Here is a 25,981-nt window from a genome sequence, read left to right as displayed (position 1 = left end):
ATAACAAACCTAATTTCGTTTTTTAAACCAATCAGGAACTTATTTCTATTTTTTAACAATAATAATGAACTAATATCGTTTTTTTAACAAATCAAGAACATATAAACATAAAATGTTGTTGATTTTGATTTCCAGGTTCGGGAGGGAATATGATTTTCAGAAGAAGGAAGAAAGAAGAAAAGCAAATGCGCGAGAGGAAGAACAACATACCTGAATCGTTGGCGGGAGGCGGATGGACTTTCGGTGGTGGCGGCGGCGGCGTTCCAGGGAGAGGCGTCGACGGGGAAGATTGAAGGCGACGTCGGATCTTGCTGGTGAAGAGAACAGTGGGAGTAGCATATGCGAAGGAAAATAAACGGAAGAAAACTCGCGAATGGGTATTAGGGCAAAATAAGGGACGCGACTTCTTTTTTTAATTTTCAGACACTGTTCAAGATCTGAAAAAATAAGAGGCAAATATAGTTTTAAGAGGTAAAAATTAAGATGCAGCCAAACGATCTGAATCTGATTTTTTAAGACATTACCTCTTAATTTTGCAATTAAGAGGTAAACAAACACACCCTTAGTCCTAAAAACTTTTTGTGATGTTTTATGTGGAAATCATGAGGATGGAGATGTCAATGTGATTGCTTGCAATGATAATTTTCAAGTGAGGGCCTTTGCAGTCGAGTTCATAGATGGCGCCAATCATGATGCGTTTAATTTTTTGAGAAATGAATGTCACCAAACGAATATTGCATGACCATGTTGACCAAAGACCATGTCATTGTCATAACTTGTCATTGGGTTCAAAAGGGGATATCTTAGCCCAAGGCACGTTGCTATGCTAGTTGTTGCTGTCTGGCCGAGTTGATGTGTAAGGTAATAAAGGGGATCATAACATTCTAAAGATATAACCGGTCAGGAGCTATAGTCACTTCTATGATGAGCCCATGGCAAGCAAACCTGTTTGTGTAATCTGGGAAGGATGGTATCATGGTTAGGGTTTGATAGGGGACACCGGTACGCCGCACAATCAAGAAGTAATGTTGAACTTGCATTCGTGACATGAAGCTTTGATAATGTACAACCAAAGCACCAACATTGATGCTCTCATATGTATTTGAAGGGATATATATTTTTTTTAGAACGGTTAACACATACTTATTAAATCGAACTCCTAAACTACATCTTTGTTCATGGGGACTTGAAGTCTCAACATTATTAGGAGAGACATTTTTGCAAACACTTGATACTGTAGGAAAAGGATTAGAGGTATCACAGGAAAACGTTGTAACACTAAGGTCGGTAAAAGGTTTCAGGATAACATAGAAGACGATGTTAGGGTTTGTGTTCACATACCATGTGCATAATATGGTGATTTGTATATATATTTGTTAGATGTGAACAAAAGGAACGAGTACCAAAGTTGCATGTTTTCTAACTTTTGCCAAAAAAGAAGGAATGATAATAAAAAAAAATAATAATAATAATAAGTTTTAGGATAAAACGTATAAAAAGATGATGTTAGGGTTTGTGCTCACATACCTTATGCAAAAAATGGGGTTTCGTAATTATAATTGTTACATGTGAACAAAAGTAATGAGTACCAAAGTTGCTAATTGTCCAACTTTTGCCAAAAAAAACAATAATACAGAAGACGAGGTTAGGTTTATGTTCACATACCTTGTGTATAGTATGCGGTAGGGTGGGGGGCTTCATAGTTGTTAGATAAGGACAAAACGAATGAGGACCAAAGTCGTCAATTGGTTAGCTTTTGCTAAGGTAGTGAGATTTTATAGAATTTTATAGAACTTCGGATTCAAACCTCTTAAGAAAAATAAAAAATGATAAGACATGGCATCTGTTGGCTGTCTTTTGTCTTTTAGGTATACCAAACAATGTATGTGAGTTCGGTCTTTGGCATTAATATGTTAGGGATTGCATCATTGAGCACTTTCCAAAAACCATAAATCGGGAATCTATATAGATCCACGATGGGCCATGTAGGATTGAGTTTTAAAAGAATTCAGATTTTAACTCACGATAGCTACACGATATGAGAATTCACATTTTAACGGAGAATCACCACATAATAGATGGCTATACGAGAGTTACTTTTGAAACTATTCAAACAAAGTATCGCTCATCGGGAGTGAATGCGTATTTTTCACGATAAACAATTGATGCAAATCTTTATATGCATAGGACCGAAGCTTCCTTTTCCTTTTCATATATAGGACCGAAGCTTCAAGCTTCTGATGTTAGTGTACTCAGTAGATGCGGAAGAATGACCCTTGTTGGCATCGAACAGGTGCATATAATGGATTTGCCCTAGCAAGTCTGCGGTTCTAGTTTTCTACTGATGACGACATATCTCCAGCCATGGCCCACCACGTCCATCACAGAACGCTGACTCTAAGGAGGAGGCGTAGGTGTTAAGGTCTTTCTTTTCACCTCAAAATCATTCTCTTCTCCGCTAATCAACCACCCAACTGCCGCCACCAACCGCCACCAACCATCACCAACTTAGGTCTTTTCCCCCAATAATTACAATCAAATGCATAATCCCCCTCCACCGTCTTCACCATCCCCACCTTCACCACCACAACAACCACCGTCTTTGAACATGGACTCGATCGACGAGTCGTCAACTTTGATTTGGGACTGGAGTCAGTTCCTCGATTTCAACATTGACGACCATTTACCCTTACCCGGAGAAGAATCCAACCACTCCTCCGCGATTCCAACATCTCAGGAGCTCTATCCGATTGACAATCCCCAGGTAGAGCCGGTACCCGACTCGTTTCCGGTCAATTCGACTTCTAATACTAACGATAGGGTTCGGAAACGGGATCCAAGGATGGCATGTTCCAATTTTTTGGCGGGTCGAATCCCTTGCGCCTGTCCAGAGCTTGACGCGCTGCTGGTGGCAGAGGAAGAAGAGGGTGCTCCTGGAAAGAAAAAGTCTAGGTCAACGACGGCGAGAACGGCGTCAAGTTCCAGATGTCAGGTTCCTTCTTGTGAGGTGGATATCAGTGAGCTCAAGGGATATCACAAAAGACACAGGGTTTGTCTCCGATGTGCTACTGCTACTACTGTGGTGCTTGATGGCCTTAATAAGAGATACTGCCAACAGTGTGGGAAGTAAGTTCTACGATCATTTCAAGGCTTCCAAATAAATGTTCATTGTCATTTATTCATTCATATGGACCAAAATTTAGAAGGTTATACAACACTCCTCTTCATGTGTATTTGGCAATTCAGCATTTTTTTACTTCAGGAACGAGGTGAGTTTTGTAATAGGCATTTTGGTATTGGAAACTTAGCTGAGTAACCACCTTAAAGATCCTATAACTAGAACAATTTAGTCTTTCCTGTACAGGAAATAATTGTAAGTCAAGATTCACGTTGATCTTATCCTCAGTAGCATGCTAAATGGGATCTCTTCTGTAGGTTCTACTTATATGTTCTTTAATTTTAGGGAATAGAGATGCTTCATTGGAACAAATACAATATTGATCTTGATGTCTGTCAATATATAAGATTAATATGAGAGCTAATTCTCTTTAGATTATAATATTACCAGAGGTTCATCTATGTATAGAGCTTGTAAATTCTGTAGGATAACTATCTTCCCATGATATCTTGATTTAAAGTAGGTAGCATAAGTATATGCTGACAAACTGAGCATGTTGTATGTAGGTTTCATATCCTATCAGATTTTGATGAAGGCAAACGTAGTTGCAGAAGAAAATTAGAACGCCACAATAACAGGCGTAGAAGAAAACCATCAGAGACCAAGACATCTGGACTTCAATCAGCAGATTATGATGATGCTTATGATGAAGCTGGAAAAGGTGGTTGACACTAAGAACATCATATGATATGATATGATATGATATCCCATGTGTTAATCTTTTTGGATTACTGAAGTAATTTTTATGGTGTAGCAACCAAATGTACAACTAGTGAAGCAGCAGGAGAAGAGAAATCATTGATAGCACCTGGAGTTCATAATTCCCTACTGGGCCCTACTCATGCCCAAATTATCCACAGTGATAGCATCCCATCTCTAGCTGTATCTGGTGAAACTCAAACAGATGAAGAGAAAGAAAAAGGCAACCATTCTCCATCTTATTGTGATGACAAGAGTGCCTTTTCTTCTGTGGTAGGTTCTTTATAAATATATATATATATATATATATATATATATATATATATATATATATATAAAAGAAAAAACTAATTTTTATGTGATAATTCATGTTTATTGATAATTTTGATATATTATTGTATTGTAGTGCCCAACTGGTAGGATCTCATTCAAGCTCTATGATTGGAATCCAGCAGAGTTTCCTCGTAGACTTCGACACCAAGTACTAATATTATTACTATTTAATAGCATTTGAAATACTTTTTATTTATCATGTAAGTGATGTATGTATATATGGTTTTACAGATATTTCAATGGTTGTCCAGTATGCCTGTGGAGTTGGAAGGGTATATTCGTCCTGGATGCACAATCTTGACCATATTCATTGCAATGCCTACAGTTATGTGGGTGAAGGTGAGATTATTTTTTCTTCCACTTTGGATTAAATGTCCAAACTTTATCCTATCAAAATCCCATAAACATTATTATTTTTCAACTCTTGAACAGTTAAATGAAGATCCGGTTGTTTGTATACATGAACTCCTTTCTTCACCAAGAAACTTACTTTCAGGACGTGACACATTTTTTGTTAACCTTAACAGCATGATCTTTGGTGTCATGAAAGGTTTCTTCACCTCCATATCTTCTTTTTTAATATTTACATCATAATATACATTATTCCATTATTTAAACTGTTTTTGGGTATGTAGGTGGAAGATCTGTGATAAAAATTAAAACAGGTGAAAAAGCACCAAAGCTTCATTATATTGAGCCTACATGCTTTGAAGCAGGAAAACCCATAGAGTTTTTGGCATGTGGAAGTAATTTACTTCAACCCAGACTTAGGTATTTACACAATTGTCTTATTTCATTAATTGATTATTATAAAAAATAAACATATAACATTTAAAAAACTACAGGTTTTTAGTATCTTTTGCTGGAAAGTATATGACAAATGAAGCAAGTGTTTCACCATCATGTAACCAAAGTGAAACCTCTACAACAAACTTAGATCATCAGTTACTGAAAATATCTATCCCTCATACTGAATTGGACGTTTTTGGCCCTGGATTTATTGAGGTTAGCTTCAGATTATATTTTTACAAAAAAAAAGATTTTGTTAATTTATATATTTGTAATTTTTGAAGGTTGAAAACGAATCCGGGCTGTCTAATTTCATTCCAATTCTGATTGCGGATGAGGAGGTGTGTTCAGAGATTAAAATCATGCAGATGAAATATTATTCAAAAGATTCAGAGTCTATTGCTGTTTTTAGAGTTAAACAGAGCAAGTTCTCTGAATTGCTTGTGGATATGGCATGGTTATTAAAGCAGCCAATTGTAGAGGAAATAGAATGTGTGATGATGTCATCACAGCTGCAAAGATTCACTTGTGTTCTTGATTTTTTAATTGAATACGAGTCCACTACAGTTTTGAAGAGGATATTAAAGTGCATAAAGATGAGAATTATGAAAAATGAAAGTGATGGGATACTGATTCAGGGAACTGTGAATCATGCTACAGAAGTTCTTCATCAGAGACTTAACAAAAAAGTAAACCAAGAAGATGAGGTGCTTCCTTTTGTTTCAACAGTTAATCAGGTATGTTTGTTTTCATGAAAATCTATTATTCTTTTACAAAATTATTGTGTTAAATACTTGTTTATGCAGGATATGGTAGTAGCAAACAGAATGCCAATTCCAACTTCCATGGACAAAAGTGAAACTATTGCACTTTTAAATGCTGAATACATCATGAGTGTGACACCTGGCAAGGAACAACACCCTGTGGGACCCACAAACCGGATATTTACTTACAACACCAATAAGAACAATAGATTATTTCCAACACGGCCACTCATCCTTGTGGCTACTGTGGTTACCTTATGCTTTGGTATTTGTGCGGTTGTTTTCCACCCTCACAAGGCTGCTGCAATTGCAATAACTATCCGTAGGTGTTTATTTGATGACAAATAGTCTTTTTAGTTTTATAAATCTTGGACCCATTTGAGGGCTAGTTTGTAAATTCGCTGTTGTATGTTAGATTAACCTAAAATCTGAGTTAGTCTATAGAATGTTTTGTTTTGGTTGTCGTGTATTTGGTTGAAAAGATTTTGTTTTTTGTTTGTAGGTTCAGATGACTGCAAATAAGGTATTGTGTATAAAAAATAATTAATGACATGATTAGGATCACTATGTCGAAGAAATATCCAATATCATTATGGCATCCATAATGGTAGCTTTTTTAGGTCAAATCAGGATAATAGCTTTTCCCAAATCAATAGCTTCTTGTTGGAATGCGGAGTTACAAGCTCAAAACGTTGTTTTTTAGCTTAAAGTATATATATATATATACACACACACACACAACAAAACCCCCGAGATCATATTTATGTGGAGTAGAGTGAGGTAAGACGTTGAAAGTCGTGCTTCCTTCAAGGATACGACTGTGTTACAAAGATGACCGTTAACCTGAAAATACGATAAACAAAGAGGGTGAGAAATGTTTTGCACAATACACTATACAGGGGTAAATCATATTACAAGCATATGGATCAGAAAAGAAAACAAGGAAAAAGTAAGTCAATTATGAATAAAAAAGAAATACATGAATAAATCGTAATACAAACATAAGAGCACGAAACATTCATCAACACCACAGTTTTGAACACAACACATACAAAGATGCTAGGTTAGTCTAACTTTCTTGATAGTAGCCGCCACATGACCACATCCTTCTATATGAGGTTATTTCATCTTAAAGTGAAAATACATTCATATCCATCATCACATTATGCTCGTCCTTCCTTTTAGGACGTCTCTTTCTCATCAACTTGCTATCAATCATCATTGAATTAACTCTCCTAAGTGATGTTGATGGTGGCCCCCTTCGGACACAGCCATATCATCTCAATCATCATTCCCTTAATTTTCCAGTAATAACACTCCCAACAAATTGACAAAATTACGTAAATGGTCCTTATGGTTGGCAAATTATAACACCGGAGGTCCTTTTCAAAGTTTATGAACACCATGAGTCCTTTTGAGAAGAAATTTGCACATGAGGGGTCCTTTTGGTAAACACCGTTAACTTAGAGATGTTATTCTCTCTCAAATGCCCAATATGTGAGGGCAATTTGGTATATTTTTGAATTACTTTACGTATTCACAAGGAATTTACTTTATGGTGTGTATCCATGTTAGAATCAATAAAGGTTAGTTTGGTAATTTTCATATGAGGGATACCATTTTCTGTTAAGTGCTTCTTGAGTACTGCATCTTCTTGGATTAATATTAACATAACATCATGCAAGCAACAGTTCTAGTATCATTTGTGTAAGCAAAAATATGATGTTTACATAAACTAAATTAAAATCAAATTTCACAAAAACATGATTTTTACACAAACTAAATTAAAATCTAATGTCACAAAAGCATTGTGCTAAAAATATGTCTAACCAAAACACTACCCATAAGCAAAAGTCAAAAATTCTTTAACCAAAAATACCCAAAAGCAAAGTACCCATAAACACAAACATAACAAATATCACCCATCAGCCACTGCTTTGCCTTTCTTCTGCACTTCATTACCACCATCACTCATCCTTTCTCTTTCTCCACCTTGACCCTTACAGCTTCTTTGATTGTGCCTTTTGTTTCCACACTTGCTGCAGGTTATTGTGATGTACTTTCTGCTCAAGTTTTTCCCTGTAGTCACAACCTCACCTACAACTTTCTTTCTCTTCTTTTTTGGCCTCCCAACCTAAAAATAAAAAAAGAAAAATATTAGAACCAGATAGTACCTAGTACTTGAGTATTATGTTTAAATTTTAAAGATTACCTGAATATGATGTTTAGGGGGCATTAGTATAAAAGGACATGCTGATTTGCGCCACATGCTCTTTCCATTAATAGGGTCTATTTTATGGCTATACATATCAGCCCATGTTTGAAGCCAATAAACTGGATGAACCCATGCCTCTATATCAGGTACTTTTTTTCCACCATACTTGATTTTGTCCCAAATTGCACTCACAGCATGACTACAAACAATGCCTGTGAGTTCCCAATACATACAAGTACAAGTATTTTCCTTCAAATTGACCACATATTGGCTAAAGTCTGGAACAACACCGTTGCATTTTACCCTTATTCTTGTTTTGTCATTTTTTTCAAAATAAAGGGACCTCTTAGTGTGTATTGAATGAAGTTTCACCAACTGCTTCACATCCTCTTTATTCTTAAATCTTTGACCAAGTCTGAATGTTGGTTGATGAACTTCCCCTAGTGAACAAAGAATTGGCTTTGCAAGATTTTTCAACATTTCCATCCTCTTGTCCCCTGCAACTATCCCAAAATCAAGAACTTGGGTATCAACGACATTCAGTTCATCTTCACCATTGTCAAATGAATCAAGAATTGGAATGGTACTTGGATCTCTGTCAACTTCTTGGTCAAAAACACTAATAAAGTCTGTCATGTCAACCTCTGGTTCATTTAAGATGTTGTTCTCATCATATAGTAAATCACTACTCTCTTCATTGTTTGTGTTACTACCATCTATAATCCCATATTCACTCTCATCATCCATACTGAACAAATCATCATCATCCAAATTTGTGTCCCCAAAATTAAGGCCTTCAAATGAATCTAATTTAGTAGCATCTTCCAATGGGTGACCTTCATTTGCATCATAAAAATATGGAATAGGTTCATTAAGTGTTGATTGCCCATGTTCTATGTAAATGTGAAGGACTTTATTTTCCTTAACGTATTTACTCATGTTATTAACATCCCCATCAGTAACCAGAGGCATTAACCCAAAATCCAATTCAGTACCTGGTGTATGAAAATGAAGGTAGATTGGCTCACCATTCTTATATCCAAGTTCCCTAACCATGTCAGCTAGCTCGTGAATAGAAAACAAATCCATATCAACGAAATCGTAATAATCAACTATTCCATCAATATATCTTATTCCTCTGTTCTTCGTAAAAGCCCCACTGTGATGGATTTTGAAGGAACAAAAATTTTCTAATGATCCTGATAAAAATCAAAACTTTATTGTTACCTTGGAGGGGAAAAAACTAACTATAACATTTTTTAAGATAAACTTTGTATTTTGATGATAAAACTTACCATATTCTTCGTGCAAGTTTGGTTCAGGGGCAAAACGTGAACGAAGATTCCATATACTAAAAACCATTATGCATGAACTTCAACAATAACAAAGATGAAGGAGATATTGCTCGTGATTATGGTTGTTTGCAGATTCTTCAATCGTAAGGAGAAAAGGGTTTTTGGGGTAGTGATTGATGAACTAACGTAGGGTTATGAGCATGAAAGGCAATAGTGTGGCAAAGATGAAAAATACCGAATTGCCCTCACATAGTGAGCACGTGAGAGAGACTAACGTCTCTAAGTTAACGGTGTTTACCAAAAGGACCCCTCATGTGCAAATTTCTTCTCAAAAGGACCCACGGTGTTCACAAACTTTGAAAAGGACCTCCGGTGTTATAATTTGTCAACCACAGGGACCATTTACGTAATTTTAATTTTTTGTAACCTCATTTAGTATCTTGTTAAGCAAGGTTCTAACACAAGTCCACTATCAACCATCATATAAAAAAATTAGAAACTTATAAATGTTTATTTTAAATTTATAAGTAAAAGTTTTAAATTTGAAAACATTTAGAAAACTTAAAGTGTCTTTTTTTTAAAAAAAATAAAGTCTCGATGGTTAAAACAATCTCTTTTTTAGGTTAAACCAAAAAAACAAACAAAAAAACAAACTACATATTTTTATGGAATTTGTCTTTGATAATTTGAAAATTAGAAATTTGGTAATGTTATTTTTATGTATTAAAAATATGTTTATATAGGATGAGGAGAACATATATAATTTAAATTTGGGAAAATGTTGTAGCACAATAAACTTTTACTGTTTATCTGTTTTGGTTAATAATGTTTTTTTACACAAATTGTCACTAAACTGTTATTTTACCTATTAAATAGGGGAATGGTCCAAATTTATCCCGGTTTCAACGGTTACCTTAGGTTATGTGGCTTTTTTATTATTATTTTAAATTAAAATTCAATAGTGGATCCACGTTAGTGTGAGTTAAAGGGACGTCACCATTTCGTGGCATTTTGATCCTAAGATTATATATCCTCAGTTGAGCCGGTCATTTCTTCTTCCACCCTTTTTGGTGCTTTTAGCCGTAGTTCACGATGTCGTAAATGTGCTTTTGTGGCGGTGTAAACGCTTGCCGGTTGGTCGGTCCGGTCAGATTCTGAGAACAGATTCTCGATGTTCAATCCATAAACAGAGCTAGAAGGAGCCCAGACAATAGCCGGCTATGGACCTACGTTTTCCGCGACTTCTAAGAGATTCACATATCCGCCAAAAAGGAACAATGTCAAATAGATTCGCCAACAACTCATCATCGTTCAGATTTTAGTTTTGGATTCTCCATGGTGACATTGTTCTCTACCTCTGCCTAGGCCTTTGGGTTCAAGATTTTAGTTTTAGGGTTCAAATTGTTCCAATAGCTTGTTTATGGTGCTACTAGGAAGTAAGCTTCAAAGTTTGGCAAGATGATTGTTGATACGCTCCCGATGTCGTTTTTCAGCTTCAATATGGCTCTTCGAAGCTGCTAAAGCTTTAGCGCCCATGATCTCTTGAGATGTCATCTTACCCAGTGTTGTAAAACTGTAACAGCCTGGATTTCCAGGTATCTTTTATGCTTATATTTTTGGAGTTTTGTGAGGGGACTCGGCGAGTTGGAGCTCAAACTCGCCGAGTGGGATCGTGGATCAGGACGCGGGTTCGCGCCCGGACTCGACGAGTCCAAGGAATGGACTCGGCGAGTCCTCGCTGTTTAATGAAACCCTAATTTCCCGGCCCTAGGCCCTATTTAAAGGACCTTATGGCCCTTCATTACGGCTACCTTTATCTTGAGAGCACCAAAGCAGCTGAGGGATTCGTGTGAGTGAGATAAGAGGCTATTGTTCACCAAATTTGTGTGTTTTTGCATGAAAGGAAGAGGAAAGTCAAGCTAGAGGAGTTGGTGAGCTTGGATCTTCTTTCATTTCATCAGAGGAGGCTTCTTGAGGTATCATTCAGAGCTTATTTCCGTATTTTTGTTGATTTGGTCAAATCTAGGGTTTCTTCATGCCTTATTTGCTTTATATTAGAAGTGTGAGAGGTCCCATGGGGATATGGTGCTTAGATCTGGACCTTAGTAGGTCCAGAGAGTCCCTAATGTCATGCTTTATGCCCTTTCTTTTGGGTTAGAGGTTAGGGTTGCCATTTTAGAGGTTATTTCTCCAAAAAGAGCCTTGTAGGTGTGTTATGAGCACCAAGATATGGACTTTACGTGGTGAATAAGCTTAGGAGGGCCAGAGCTATGAGTGGATGGTGCGGATCTGACCTCAGAAGCTAGTTTGAGTAGATGCATGGTATGGACTCGCCGAGTCTGAAGAACAGACTCGGCGAGTAGCATGAAGATTGTCCTTGACCACTCAGTGAGTGGTCCAGCCGAGTTATGAGTTGACTCACTGAGTCAGGGAGAGTTAGCGAGGGTTGACAGGTGGACTGAGTCGAGCTGGGACTCGCCGAGTTGTTCTTAAGACTCGGCGAGTTGAGTCGTGGTGGCCCCGCGATTCATGCCAGGTGGAACCCGTCGAGTCAGGGGTGTACTCGACGTGTCAAAAAGGGAATCCTAGAGGGGTGGTGAATACGTATAGACTCGCCGAGTCGCCTTAGTGCACTCGCCGAGTCCGGTCAAAGTTGACCGTTGACCGTTGACCAGAGTTGTTCAGTGTTGACTTGTTAGGGGTAGTCAACCTTAGTGGTAAAAGTGTTAATTAGAGACATCTGATGTTATAGGAGGATTATAGCTCAGAGGATCGAGCACGATTGATTTCCAGGATTCGCGAGTTATCGAGATACACGAGGTGAGTCTTCTCACTATACTTTACGTTGAGTAGGTAATCAAAGTTATGTGTCAGAGTATGTGTATGTTATGTGTATGCTATGTGTTGTATTGCATGATGTATATGTGATTTATGCTTTGCATGTTTATAGAGTTGGAACCGGAAGGTTCCCAGAGTTAGAACCTGAGGGTTCACAGAGCTTGGGTGCACGGATCCATAGAGTTATAGCCTCGAGTGGCTAATATATGTTTATGTGGTATTTTGGGGAACTCACTAAGCCTTGTGCTTACAGTGTTAGTGTTGTTGTTTCAGGTACTAGCGATGACTGTGGGAAGACGCCGGCTTGATCTGTACACACGCATGGGATTTTTGATATATATATATATATATATATATATATATATATATATATATATATATATATATATATATATATATGATCTTGGGATTTGTATGATGTAAATTGGGATTCAAACTTAATGTTTTTATGAAAATTAAATGAGAAATGTTTTTATAATTTGCGAAAAATTATTTTGGAAATTCACGGTGTTACAAAAACTCACCGAGTTGTCCGATTACTCCTCCGAGTAGTCGCTACTCGGCCCTTTACTAATGCGAGTTGCAGAATCCCGAGTACTCCCTGATCGGCCCCTTACTGAACTGAGTAGTGTTGTAAAACCCGGTCAACTCGGTGATTAATATGTATAATATACTTAATGATGTATTATTTAACACATACACATGTGATTATTACTAAATATATATCTTAAATTTTCAATAATTATTCACGAAGTTAGACCATTATGCATTTTTTCTGTTTTTGTGTTTTCACATGTATCTAATTTTGTTATATATTTCAATTAACTTTTGATTTTGACATATATAATTTCCCTAAAAATATTTCTACATGAATTACCGAATCTGAGTACTCCCCGAGTACTCTCGAGTACTCGCTACTCGGTAGTCGGCCGAATAGGTACCGAGTAACGAGTTTTACAACATTGATCTTACCCATTTCAGCTTGAAGCCTAAATGTGATAGACTATGGTTGAACCATTTGGCCCAATGTCTCGGATATGAGCCTCAAGTGGTGGAGGTGGTGGTCTGATGAACCTTAATCGGTTTTCGGTTTTGGCCTAGCGCCATCTTAATCGTTTTTTGGTTCTGGTTCAGTTCGGTTCGGTTCTGGACTGATTTACATCCCTAAGCAAAACCACATTCTCATAATCACCGTTAAAAAAACCAGAATCGATGTCATAAACATTCTATAGATGTAGTAAAAGAATAAGATAAACTCGAACATGCATTTTCTTCCGTCACAGGATCTAGTAAATCAGGAGTATCATCAGACATTGCTTCAAATGATGTGATAATCGCCTACTGTTCACCACCACCTACAAAGACGAAAGAAAGTAACCATCATCGTCAGTCGTTGCTCTTAAGGCATGTTCTAGTCGAGACATTGTTGCTGACAAGATCAACCAAATGGTACAAGAGGTTCTAGAAAGGCCCAACCCCAATGAAATGATTGGATGTATTATATTCAGTTGTAAGGAAGGGAAAAGAGGGCAATACCAAACCTATAAACAACGTGAAAGAAGGGGGTGGAGAAGGCAGCCGGAGGCTGGAGGAGGACGTGTCAATGAATATGTCGGGAGGTGATAATAGGGGGAGGAGACAAAGAGAAAGATGAGATATGCATGTCGGTTTTCACATCTTGATTCTCCCCAAGGATGAATGGAGCGCTGAATCGAGAGTCTGAGGTGCATGGCGGTGTTGAAATGAGTAATACTAGTTAAAAAGAAGTGGTCTGATTGTAGGTTCAATTTTATAAGGAGAAATAAAAGGAAAGCTAATTAGATAAAAAGAATATTTTAAATTTTGAAAAAAACAGAAACACAATGTGTAATAAATGTTACCGTGGAAACCAAAATTAAATTTGATGTTCCCTATTTAATAGGTAAATTGATACTTTAAGGATCTATTTAAAAAAAAAAAAAACTTGGATGACCAATTCAGAACAAACCCCAAACTTGTTTGTGCTGCATTTGAAAACATCCAAATTACAAGACTAAATAAAAGAAATAACAATACATTTATTCATTTATTATTTATAATATATTACTTCATTTTATTTTACATATTATTCTATTTTTGTTTATCTTTTTCTTACCTTGTATCTTGATTTTTTTTTTTTTTTTTTTTGGTTAAATTACTGATTACAGCAATGGATAATCGATGGAGTTCCAAGTGAAGACTAAAGATTAAAAATTTAAACTATAAAAAGTTACCTTGTTAGAAATTTATAATGAGACGAATTGAAGTGCATGAAAATGGTGACATTTGGTCTAAGAGCTTGTACTTGTGGATATGGAAGTTAAAACGGCCCCCACCATCGACGGCCGTTGACTTTTGACCACCTCCTCCACTTCAGCATGACCGGCCGGTATTTCAGCTAACCATTCCTTTCTTTGTTTGCTTTGCGTCTTCATTCCACCATAATTTTATAGATAAATATTAGACTTCCATTCTATCTCCTACACGTATCCTCCCTCCACTTTCTCTTCTGCTTCTGCAACATCAATTTTGGTAAGCCAGTTGCTATTTCTCTTCCATGGTTTTGATCGATTAGGGTTTATTAGTTTTGATTAAACTAGCTGCTGTTCATGTTTGCATATTCATTTATGGATACGCTGATTGTTTTTTTGAATTTTGACTATTGTTACTTACTTCTTTTGAATTCGATTATCATATTTGTTGATTGTTACTTGGGTATTGATCGTTGTTAAGTATAACGAAGAGCGGATTATTTAAACTGATTCTTTGTGCGATTTATCGCTTTCCTCTGAATCACTGAACAAATGGAACACGATGCGATTTATGCCGCCTTTACACTTCTATTCATAATTATGCTTATACATGAAGAAAGGACTAACATCGTTTTTGGAATAATTGATAAGGGACTTTACGTAACATCTCCATGGATTCATACTCTGCTAAACGAGCTGTTAACTGGGTTAGTGCCCTTAGAAAGGGATCAGGTCCTTCTACACGAGATACTAATGGCACTAGAGATGAACCTGAACCTATTCAATTCTGCAATCGAATTGGATGCAGTGGCAGATTAAACCATACCAAACATACGCCAAATCAAATCTTAAGCAGCCCTAAAAGGCCTTCCTCTCGATCTTCAAACATCAAGGAAGTAGCGACAAACGTGAAGAAACCTCTCCACGAATCCAAGAAGAAGCTATCTTCTAAACCTGAAATTGAACAACTTAAAACTTCAGCAACTAATCATAAGTCAAAATCCAAAGGCACCGAGTCTAATGGTAGAACAAATGGTCAAAAATCTGGTGTTGCAAACTATGATGCTCAAATTGGTTCGAGTAGGAGAAATACAGTAAAGAAAAGATCTACTGAAGGAGAAACAAGTTCATCTAGAGGCAAGAAGATGAGTGAACCATTATCTGTAAGAACTCGGAGGTCTGTGAACCTAAATGGAAACAATCAGTCTGTGGTTCAGTCTAATGGTGAAACTTCATCAGATGGTTCCAACCATCATGGCTTATCTAGCATGATGACTGCTGGATACAATGTTGATGCCATTGCAAATGTAAGTTCTTTATGTTATTATCATATTTCAATTTCTTAATGAGAAATGTTTGAGAGAATTGATTTGTGGTTTGCAGGTATTACTGGCACTTGAGAGAATCGATCAAGATGAGGGGTTAACATATGAGGTAGTGATTCCATCTTTATTTTTTTTTTAAAGAAAAAGAAATCCAAAATACCTGTAATTAATAACCCTATATATATATATTTTTTTCATATTTGCAGCAAATTCTATCATTTGATGGAAATTCATTTGTTGGTGGCTTCAATTTGTATGATCAACATAGGGACATGAGACTAGACATTGATAACATGTCCTATGAGGTTTTCTGCTTTTTCTATTTCTTGCATTTAGCCCAAAAATCGATGGCAAACAGGAATCTTGTATGATTTTTGTTACAGGAACTATTAGCATTAGAGGAGGAAATGGGTATAGTGAGCACAGCATTATCTGAAGAGGAATTATCAAAATGCCTTAAAATTAGCATATATGAACCATTGCAAATTAAGGAGTCAAGAACAAAAATCAGTTGGTGTTTGGATGAATCAAAATGCAGCATCTGTCAGGTGATGCTTCTTAAAAATCTTTTCTTTTATTTACATTTATTGCTGTAATTGGGTAGATTTTTCAATGTATAATGATGTAATAGGAAAAACAATGAAAGTAGAATGTTATAATAAACAGATGAATGAAAGTATGTTGCTATTTCTTTCAGGAGGAGTTCATAGCAGGAGATGAAATAGGAAGAATGGGATGTAATCATGGTTACCATGCTGTGTGTGTAAACCAGTGGCTGCAGTTAAAGAACTGGTGCCCTGTTTGCAAGGCCTCTGCTAAACCATGAGACTCTTTGGTAAATATGTTAAATTTCTTTGTACAAAATCGTCTTTTCATGTCTTTTGTACATACATATTTGGATTCAAAAAGGTAATAAAGTAATAAACTTAGGTTTCTTAGCTTTGTGAACTTTAATGACATTCTGCAACTTCTTTTCATGGCTTTTTTTTATCTCTTTCGATTGATGCATAAAGCAAACTATTACATCATTTTATTTAATAGGAAGAAATGAAAGTAAAATGCTGTAATAAAAAGTAAAAACATTTATTTATTAACACTTATGGTTACTTACCATGATCGGATCTACAACACCATATTATCATAATTACATTTCCACAAAGTACAATGCCCTATTTGAAATACCTATACAGATTTTTTGATGCATACACAACAATCAACACAGATACAAAAACAAGCAATGGTTTTCCTGCATTGGTCATTGAACTCAAACGCATTGACCTTGAACTTGACATTGTCCGTGGTGGGTGCACCGGTTCTTGAGCCACCACGGTTGGTGGTTCATTGGGTGCATCGGTTTTGGGTTGTTGTCTTTGTTTTGTTGGTTCGGTTTTGACCGGTGTTGTGATGTTTGGGATCTCAATGGTTTTTGCCTATAAACAACGATAAATAGTTGTTTAAAGAAAGATAAAAATTTTTATTGATTTTTTTGACACAAACTATAATGAAAAGGAAAAGGAAACGACTTACCAACTTCTTGAACTGTAAATCGTACAAGATGTCAATGTATCGCTGCTTCACTTGCTTATTCTCTTTGTTTAGTTGCTTCCAAAAGCCATACATCGACCCCATGTTCAACACCTTGTTAGCATAGATCTTCCATGTGTAGCTGAAAGAACCAAACAATTAAACATGATTCAATTCTTTGAGTTGCACACATGGGCTCATCTTATGGTCTGGTTCGGACCAGTAAAGACTTTATCACAGTCCACACGACCATATAAAGTTTTATCGCGGTCCACACGACCAGATAAAGTCTGGTTCGGACCAGACTAGATAAAGTTTGGTCCTCACCAAACGAAACTTGGTCTCGACCAATGCTATGACCACATTTGATCGGACCTGTTTTTTTTGGTCTGATTCAACTTACCACTCGTAAATTCGTTGAAGTCCAGCTTGAGACAACTGATCCCAATACTCAACATCTACTTTACACTTGGTAAAAAAATCAGCAATCTTTTCACTCGATTCATCTCCATTATTCGGGTCAATATGAAACCCTGAAACCCCATCAACCACAATTTCTGCGGGCCCACCTTGGTTTGTCACAAAAGTCGGGAGCCCACAATTCATTGCTTCAATAACTGTCAGCCCAAAAGCTTCATACAACGCGGGCTGCACAAAAGCCCCTTTAGTATCAGCAATACACCGATATAGTTCCCCATTACGGGTCCTATCATTTTGAGCCGCTATCCATCTCATTTGGCCTTTAAGTTTATATTTCTCGATCAATTCATGCATTTTCTTGATTTCCGCCATTTCTTCTCTATCTTTTGATTTTGATGGATCAAAAAAGCCTGCAACAACAACCAAGTTTACAAGACTTCTGAGTCGTTTATTCTTCCCGAACCACTCGGTTAATCCCGTTATATTCTTCACTGTATCGAGCCTCGCCATTGAAAATATTATCGGTTTTGTTCGGTCCACCAAATATCCCCTATTTGAAACACAAACAAAAGTATGTTATGAGGTGAACAAGTTAACTTGGGCTTTTTTGGGCTGGGTCGGGTCCAATTTGGAACAACTTACATATGCTCATTGTTGTCTTCTTTGTTGAAAAGTAGTTCTTCAATTGCGGGATGAAAGGAAGTTAATCGTTTTTCTTTTTCTGTGATTGGAAAATAAACCGATTGTTCTGCACCGGGTGAAGCTATGTTGAACTTTGGATCGAACACATTGATTCCCGATACAACTCTACAAAGTCCTGGCATCGTAAAAGCTGCATGTGTCTCATACTGTCCCGGCCTTTTATTACTACACAAAAAAGTAACAAAAGAAGCACTTAGATTAAATTTATATTAACAACCTAACTTCAAAGATTTTAAAGTTAGGTGCTGTTTCTCTCTCTCTTTTTTCCCATTAATCAGTGTATTGATAAAGTAGTTGAATGATAATGATGTTTGTGTGGATAAAATATTTTAAACATAAAGTTTTTCTTTTACTTGAACCGAATAAACCGCCTGAATGAGATTAAATGAGACCTTTAACGTTACATTCCATAAAAAAGAAATTTCACAATACTTTGTTAGTTTTAGCATTATTCATCGGTTTTAACGTGAGACGAGTCGAGGAAAAAAGAATGGCAAATAGGTAAAAAGTTTTTTTTTTTTTTTTTTGGCATAATCCATTAAGTGATTGTGTCTGGTTTAAGTAAAAATGAAACAACCATGTATAGTTGCCCCAATTAAGTGCTTAACCCATTAAGTTCATTAGCTGAAAAAAGAAACAACCCTTAAATAATTGAAAATACTTTTACTATGTGTTTTGCTAATTTCATTACGATCTATGTTCGGGAATCGATCATCTAACCTTCCTGCAATTTCTTGGTAAGTGCTTGTGATGATGAAATCAGCAGCGTTCATTGAGATCAAATCTGCAGTGAATTGACATGAAAAGTGGTACTTCTTTTCAAACTTTTTCCAGTTAATATCCGAGTCTTCATACTTTGTCTTCTCCAATGCATGTGCAATCGTCCCCTGGAATTAAAATTAGACCAAAAACAATGATTCGAGGAACTAAATAATTTAAAAGAACGAAAAAAACGAGTTCAATAAGTTAAAAAACCTGTGTCACTCCAAATTTTTTAGCCATTAGAGATGCCACAATGTTACCATCTGTGTAGTTTCCTAATATAAGATCCGGTTTACATTCCATCACTTCTAGCACCTTAGAGGCAGCATCCTAAAATTGCATTTTATTTTGTCTCGTTAGCATCAGTCTCACTTCCATTTCAATGCATGTCAAACACAGTATCAAACTTGCCTGTGCAAATCTTTCAAGGTAGGGGTAGATATCAAAGCGTGAAACCCATTGAGGGAGAATGCCTTTTGAAGTATGGAAAGGAACCCGAAGGATGTGAGAATACATAGTATTCAAGATTGGCTCCATCTCCTCGTTACACTTTGTTCCTTGTGCCTCGGGAATGAGTCGACTCACCTGCATATTTATATATTCATTAGATTATACACAAATATGGTGAATATTTGAAGCATCGAATTATCTATTAGATATATGATAGGTGGAGCTCTTGATTTTCTTTCCAATAAAGGTTCAACTGTTTAATAAATCCAATTTTATGTACCACAAGAATCCGAGGCTTTGCGTTCAACCCTTGCTGCTTTATTCGTAGTAAAATCTCTTCCTCTAGCGCTTTCACTTGATCAAGAATGTAAACAACCTGCATGGCAAATATGTTGACTTTTTTAGGTCAAACTGAGCTCTTCAAGAAACGAAATCTATCAAGTTTCTTTACACCAAATTCTTTTCCGGTAAGTAAATTTTGTTAATCCATATGGGTTTATCAAAAATTTCACAAAAGAAGATAAAATTCAAGTTAATTTTGTGAATTCTGAATCCTAAATTTGACTTTGGGAATTAGTCAAGCACCTGGCCTCCTGTATCAGGCAATCCAAGAACATCTGATTGTCCAAAGTAACCATGAATGGAGAAGATAACGACGTTGAATATAACTGGAAGCCTGCTAAAGAATGATTCCATGTTACATGGATCTGGAGCTTGAAGAATCTCTGAAAGCATCTTCATTGTCTCCTTAACTCTTTCTGCACTATCTCCCCATCCTCTCTCAAATCCCCACTCTTTAAGCCTAAAATTCAGGATAAAATCAGTTATAATTCTTAGATTTTGTAAATAAAGAAAGCTTGGATTATCGATTACTTGTGCTCAAAGGTACGACATGGCTCGTCTTTTGGGTGTGCAGATAAGTAGACATCCGCAACAATCAACGCCTTTTGGAGCTTCGAAACTGTATCTAATGTCTCATTGATCATAAGCTTCTGCAAAAGAAACCCATAAGAAAAGAATTGAATCCATGAGTCGATCTGAGGAGATAGATATATGTAGTCCTTGATTATCTGTTATATATAGAGGTGGAAGTGACTGTGTGTAGCTGATGATGTGAGACTCTAACAATAACCATGGTTACCTCTCCACGATGATTTAAAGCTAGCAAGTAGTCAAGCAATGGCTTTGCATTCTCTAAATCCCCACTAAGCTTTGAAGTTGTAAACTTTGAAATGTAGTTGAATCCATTCCCGATAGAAGAAGGAAGGGTTAGGCGAGGCATGCAAAAGTCGAACGCTCCGAAATCCACCTCCACTGTGTCTTCGCTCTTCAACCTGCTCATCCAATACTTGTTTTGTAAGATAGAAGACGATAGGAGTGAGTGAGATTATCATCATAAATAGCTCTTAAATATTTGTTTAATTTCGTCTCATGATTAAGTAAAAATGCTACAAATAACATTTGTAGTGAATAAAAAACAATGTACTTGTAAATTCCTGGATAAAAATTTATACGTATTTTGAAATAAAATGATGAATTTAAAGGTAAATATACCGGTCCTTATCGTATATGGACTCTTTAAGGGCCAGATATTGTGTAGGTGTAATGGCGTGAACTGTGACGTCATCTGCATTGACTTTCAAGTAATCCCAACGTCCTGGACTCCCTCTTATCGCCAATACCACATATGGTGGAATTACCACGGCCTCCTGTATTTCAACAATTTCAGTTAATTTATAGTTTCATAGTCAAAAGAATGTAGAAACCTATAATGTAATATTATAATTTGTTACTATTGTTATATTAATTAAAACATTATATTTATTTTTGACTTTTTGAAAATTGTACTGTTGTTGGTTTACCTAGTTTTGTAGGAAATTGTAACATAAATCACACATCATATAAAATACAAGGAATATATGATATAATCGAAGCCTCTCAATTCATGAATGATTAGATACTTGAAGTTCATTTGATATTCAAAAGTATGCACATATTAATGACATAGTTGATTGTGTTTGTGATTTTAGTATAACTAGCAGCAATTGGATTAACGTGAGTGCCAAATGAGATTTTAATCAATATCTAATACAAGTTAGAAGGTATGAAGTGTACACTTATATATAAGACAAGTTTGATTTCGAACGAAATGTGAAGTTAAGAGACAAATTTATTTTGACTTAAAGTACAATGGAAAAGCATTGCTCATATTGAAGTAGAGCAGAAGAAACATACAAGTTGTGGTCTGCTTAGGGATGACAAACCAAGTTGTTTTTCTATAAATCATTTTCAACCGATGATTATGTAATTTTCATTAATCTTATCTACTTTTCGAATTATTGATATACATGTATCTCGCTTATTTTATAACTCTATTACGAAATCTAACAATTCATATACTCTCCAACAATGAAATTATTGTTTTATGTCTAAAATTTAAAATATTTCTAAGACCTAACAGATTATCTCATATTGAACTTCTCAATAACACTCATATATGAGAGAAATATCAATAGGAAGTTAGGAACAGTGAACTTACATAATCCGTAAATTTTCCAAAATTTTTATTACCAAACCTTGGTTTCAGTCCATGTTTTCTACCATATTGTTTCGCAAAAGTTACTTATTATAAAAAAAGACAAATAATAACTACAAATTTTTGTAAAATATTTAAATTAATAAAATGATAAAAATATATCCGTTTTTTTATGGTCTTTACAATGATATAACTTATATTAATTTTAATTTGATTTTAGTAATGCAATAGCCAATCAAAATTATTAAACATTTTGTTTTTATTCAATTAAATAATATAAGGATAGAGCGGGAGAAGATAACCTGTGTGGACCTCAAGATTTGACCCAATGAACCCTCCAAAACCTTCGTTCTTTCAAGCTCGTCATCTATGGTTTTCTCGATTGCGTAAATCAATTCCTGGGGTTTTACTAATCTTCTCCCACGTGACGTAAAGCTTTAAAAAGAAAAAGAAATTGGGAGTTAACAAAAAAAATCAAATTTGGATATTAATATTTCCTAAACATATATGATACTTCATAGAAAAAACAACAAAACAGATTTGGATTCCGAGCCAGTATCTATCAGTTGCAACAATTAAAATTTCAAGACATAAAAGATAACAATAAATAATTTTACATATTTAGCCTAGTAAAAATAATATTATGTTTTTTTAGAAAATATATATAACACATATCTTCTAAATCCTACTCCTAAACTATATATTTATCTACCAACTAAGGGGGCACATTTTGAATAACATGATACCGAATAGGGGAAGGGCTAGAATAATAAAAAAAAATGATATTATGTTGGTGTTAAAGACATGCATACCGATCAAAGCATCTTTTTGCATGATATCGGCTTTGTTTCAATGCATTTGCCAAACTATCTTTTATTCCCAAGTCCATGAAAAGCTTGAATCTATAGAATAACTGAATGAAATTGAATATAAGAATAAAAAAATCAACTGGGTGGATTTTACAGTTTTGAGATGACACTTTTTTTTTTCTCCCAAAATGGCTACCTTTGACTTGTTTCTATAACGACAAATATAATACAAGATGAAATGTTCATTGCCCAAAAATGGTTTTATAGGGAAGTTGTTTAGTTAACCTTTGATAGCAAGATTAGAGATGGTGTTGCGGGGGAGAGAAAGAACATTCTTTGGTTGAGTATGTGGGCCAAAATAACAATGACTTGTACAAAGGAAAAGAATATGTGATTTTGTGGAAGAAAAGTATTATTTTATTTATTAGAAGTTGGAACTAAAAGTAAAAATAAAATAAAAAAGATAAGATAAAATGATTAATATACGTTTGGGAGAACTAAATATAATTTTTAGGTTTGATTTGGTATTTGAATAACAGTGAAACCAAACAAAAGAATTCAGTTTTTATCTTGGAAAAACCACTATTTTTTGTATTTTATTTTCTGTTTTTTAGTAAGAATAAATGTCAGAAAAATTCAATCTATTATAGGCTAATAATTGAAAATAATCATATGTTAATTCTATGTTTGATAGATCTGGCAAAACATGACATAATACAACAACTCGACACGAAATTAACAGGTTTAAGTAAGAGATTTCAACACATTTAAGTAAATGAGTTGATAGTAACAGACACAAAAATTAAACGGGTTGGGTTAGGGTTAAGACTTTCAATTCGAAAATGACTCGTTTAATTATATATCATTTTTTTTATAAGTTTCAAATTTTTATAAATATATTATATATTATACATTTGTGTAGTGGGCCAAACTTAATAATTAAAATTAAAATTTAAACTTTCAAAAGGATATACTTTTAATCTTCGCTCCCAAACTCTAACTCTTTCCATTTTGCTTGCTAAACTTAAAATGAATTTTGTTATTCCACTTCCTAACCGGAGTCTTTCATTTTTTTCCTTTTCGTCTTTCCGTCTCATACTTTTCAACCTTTAAAATGTTTCAACCCAATACGACACAACATATTTAAAAGATTTAAACCTTAACCCGAAACCCGACACGAAATCAATACGAAAATAAATGGGTTGACACGACACGTTTGTCAGGTCCAATGCTTCATAACAATTCTTTTATTTTAGAAACATTTAATATAGAGGATTTTTCAATGAGATGTCTAGAGATTTTCAATAAAATGTATATGCTAGTTTGTGTATTTATGACATTAAAAACATTTAATATGAGTTTATTTTAAATTGAAATAACGTGTTGTTTAAATAGTCACAAATTTAATATAGACAAAATTATACAAATGGTTTCAAGGTTTACAAAAAAAGACCACGTATGGTCTTTATAGAATTTTGTTATACTCGTGGTCCCTAAGAATTGAAAATCTTACATTGTGAGTCCTTATGGTCACTCCATTTGTTTTGCATGGCTAACTGTTAGAATGTATTATATTTATTTTAACAGTTGTATAGCATAGGATCCTTATTATAAATATTATAACTATATCAAAGTTAGAATATACTGAATTCTAACGGGTATTTTCATAAACCACGTATGGTCCTTATGAGAATTTTATTATACCGGTGGTCTCAAAGAATTAAAAGTCTTACATTGTGATTCCTTATGGCTTGATACATTTGTTTGCACGGCTAAACTATTAGAATGTATATATTTATTTTAACACTATTGTATAATCTCTGAAAATCATGGTTATAAAATTAATTAAATTTTTATAATTATTAATTAGTTATTTTCAATAAGTCATTTTAAATAAATTATTAATTAAGAGATCTATTAAAATTTTAAAATTATTATAACTTCAAATTTAACATATAATTAGAAAATGTAAATTTGAATTTTGAAATGAGTTACTTAATATATCTACATGACATATGACATAATATTAATGAGAAGTTATATTAAAATGATACTTCGTAAAAGGAGATTAAAATTATTCACTTATTAGAATAGTGAAGTGATTTATACAATGTAGGGTTCTTATTGTAAATATTATTGACTATATAAAGAGATAAAATACACAAAAACTATAATAAGTATTTTCAGAAAATAACATAGTATCAGAGCCTTTTAGTACATACATTTTTTTCCTGCAACCCTAGCATTTTTTAGTGTCGCGCTACCTTTTCCGACATCCATCTCTATTGGCTACCATAATCAGTGTTGGCCTATTCTACTTACTAATCTTCTTGTGTGTACTCGGCTCCCATCTCTATCAATCTTGCCTCATTTCTTCAAAGAACTATTATTGTGTTGCATTCTCAAAGACTCACATATTACTCTAGTACATTTACTACAATCCATCTACATGCAGTTAGTGTTTCAACCTTTATTTTTAATTTTTGATTTTGACATATTTTGTTGTTTTTTTGGTCCATGACATCCCCGCTCAATCCTCCAATTCCTTGCCGGCTGACCATTATTTAGTGTATACAGTCACAAATATTTAACAACAATTTAGTTTCTAGCTTACCGATGATGGTTCAAAGTACAAGTTATGGCGTCTTATCTTTTTAGACATTTGCAAAGATGCTAAAGTTGTTGGACACATCAGTGGCCCGAACTTACTTCAAATTATTTCGAGTGACAACTACACTACAAATGATTTATTGTACAAACTTGATGAGTTCTTCTTGAACAACAAAATATCAAGAATGATTCAAGATCAATTTCGCAATACCAAGAAAGGTGCCTTCGCAATTATAGAATATTGTCATGCCCTTAAAAACATTGTTGCTGCTCTTGCTGATATAGACTCTAGAATTAAAGAAATTAAACTCATGATGCAAATCCTCTGTTAATTGCTACCCTCATATCACAATATCGTGGATATGGTTACTAACACGAAACTATTCACATCTTTATTGGAAGCCAAGAACATGCCACTACTCCAAGAATCTCTTAAAAACACCGACTCCGCCTTTGACGCGG

The 25,981-nt window shown here is 35.0% G+C and overlaps 4 protein-coding genes across 6 annotated transcripts; 2 read left to right on the top strand and 2 right to left on the bottom strand.

Annotated features, from left to right (window-relative positions):
* The first annotated feature begins 2,168 nt into the window (after positions 1-2,168).
* On the top strand, positions 2,169-6,232 carry LOC111885083 (squamosa promoter-binding-like protein 7). The gene is made up of 10 exons (XM_023881367.3): positions 2,169-3,126; positions 3,685-3,839; positions 3,933-4,150; positions 4,284-4,358; positions 4,442-4,549; positions 4,643-4,760; positions 4,846-4,981; positions 5,056-5,215; positions 5,284-5,736; positions 5,806-6,232. Exons 1-10 carry the CDS (start codon positions 2,540-2,542, stop codon positions 6,109-6,111), a joined length of 2,316 nt encoding a protein of 771 aa, XP_023737135.1. The 5' UTR covers positions 2,169-2,539; the 3' UTR covers positions 6,112-6,232.
* Positions 6,233-7,513: 1,281 nt separating this feature from the next.
* On the bottom strand, positions 7,514-9,432 carry LOC111885101 (uncharacterized). The gene is made up of 3 exons (XM_023881394.2): positions 9,274-9,432; positions 7,976-9,177; positions 7,514-7,897 (listed from the first exon to the last, which is right to left on the bottom strand). The coding sequence occupies exons 1-3, from the start codon at positions 9,338-9,340 to the stop codon at positions 7,682-7,684; spliced, it is 1,485 nt and encodes a 494-aa protein (XP_023737162.1). The 5' UTR covers positions 9,341-9,432; the 3' UTR covers positions 7,514-7,681.
* A 4,863-nt stretch (positions 9,433-14,295) lies between these two features.
* LOC111885090 (probable E3 ubiquitin-protein ligase HIP1) lies at positions 14,296-16,644 on the top strand. Of its 3 annotated transcripts, none has more exons than XM_023881379.3 (6): positions 14,296-14,518; positions 15,033-15,688; positions 15,765-15,815; positions 15,913-16,011; positions 16,090-16,254; positions 16,404-16,644. In XM_023881379.3, exons 2-6 carry the CDS (start codon positions 15,053-15,055, stop codon positions 16,530-16,532), a joined length of 1,080 nt encoding a protein of 359 aa, XP_023737147.1. In that variant the 5' UTR covers positions 14,296-14,518; positions 15,033-15,052; the 3' UTR covers positions 16,533-16,644. The 3 variants fall into 3 exon arrangements, with proteins under 3 accessions (XP_023737147.1, XP_023737146.1, XP_023737148.1); XM_023881378.2 differs by lacking the exon at positions 14,296-14,518 and adding an exon at positions 14,525-14,661; XM_023881380.2 differs by lacking the exons at positions 14,296-14,518; positions 15,913-16,011 and adding an exon at positions 14,525-14,661.
* Positions 16,645-16,773: 129 nt separating this feature from the next.
* Positions 16,774-23,150, bottom strand: LOC111885089 (sucrose synthase 7). The gene is made up of 14 exons (XM_023881377.3): positions 22,913-23,150; positions 22,403-22,535; positions 21,119-21,273; positions 20,706-20,898; positions 20,438-20,556; positions 20,150-20,366; positions 19,845-19,940; positions 19,526-19,699; positions 19,328-19,444; positions 19,073-19,239; positions 18,293-18,517; positions 17,634-18,200; positions 17,234-17,372; positions 16,774-17,136 (listed from the first exon to the last, which is right to left on the bottom strand). The coding sequence occupies exons 1-14, from the start codon at positions 22,987-22,989 to the stop codon at positions 16,876-16,878; spliced, it is 2,640 nt and encodes an 879-aa protein (XP_023737145.1). The 5' UTR covers positions 22,990-23,150; the 3' UTR covers positions 16,774-16,875.
* Positions 23,151-25,981: the final 2,831 nt, after the last annotated feature.

This window comes from Lactuca sativa, chromosome 6 (assembly GCF_002870075.4).
Source record: "Lactuca sativa cultivar Salinas chromosome 6, Lsat_Salinas_v11, whole genome shotgun sequence".
In the NCBI taxonomy this organism is placed as follows: Eukaryota; Viridiplantae; Streptophyta; class Magnoliopsida; order Asterales; family Asteraceae; genus Lactuca; species Lactuca sativa.
This window is presented reverse-complemented; position numbering and strand designations above follow the sequence as displayed.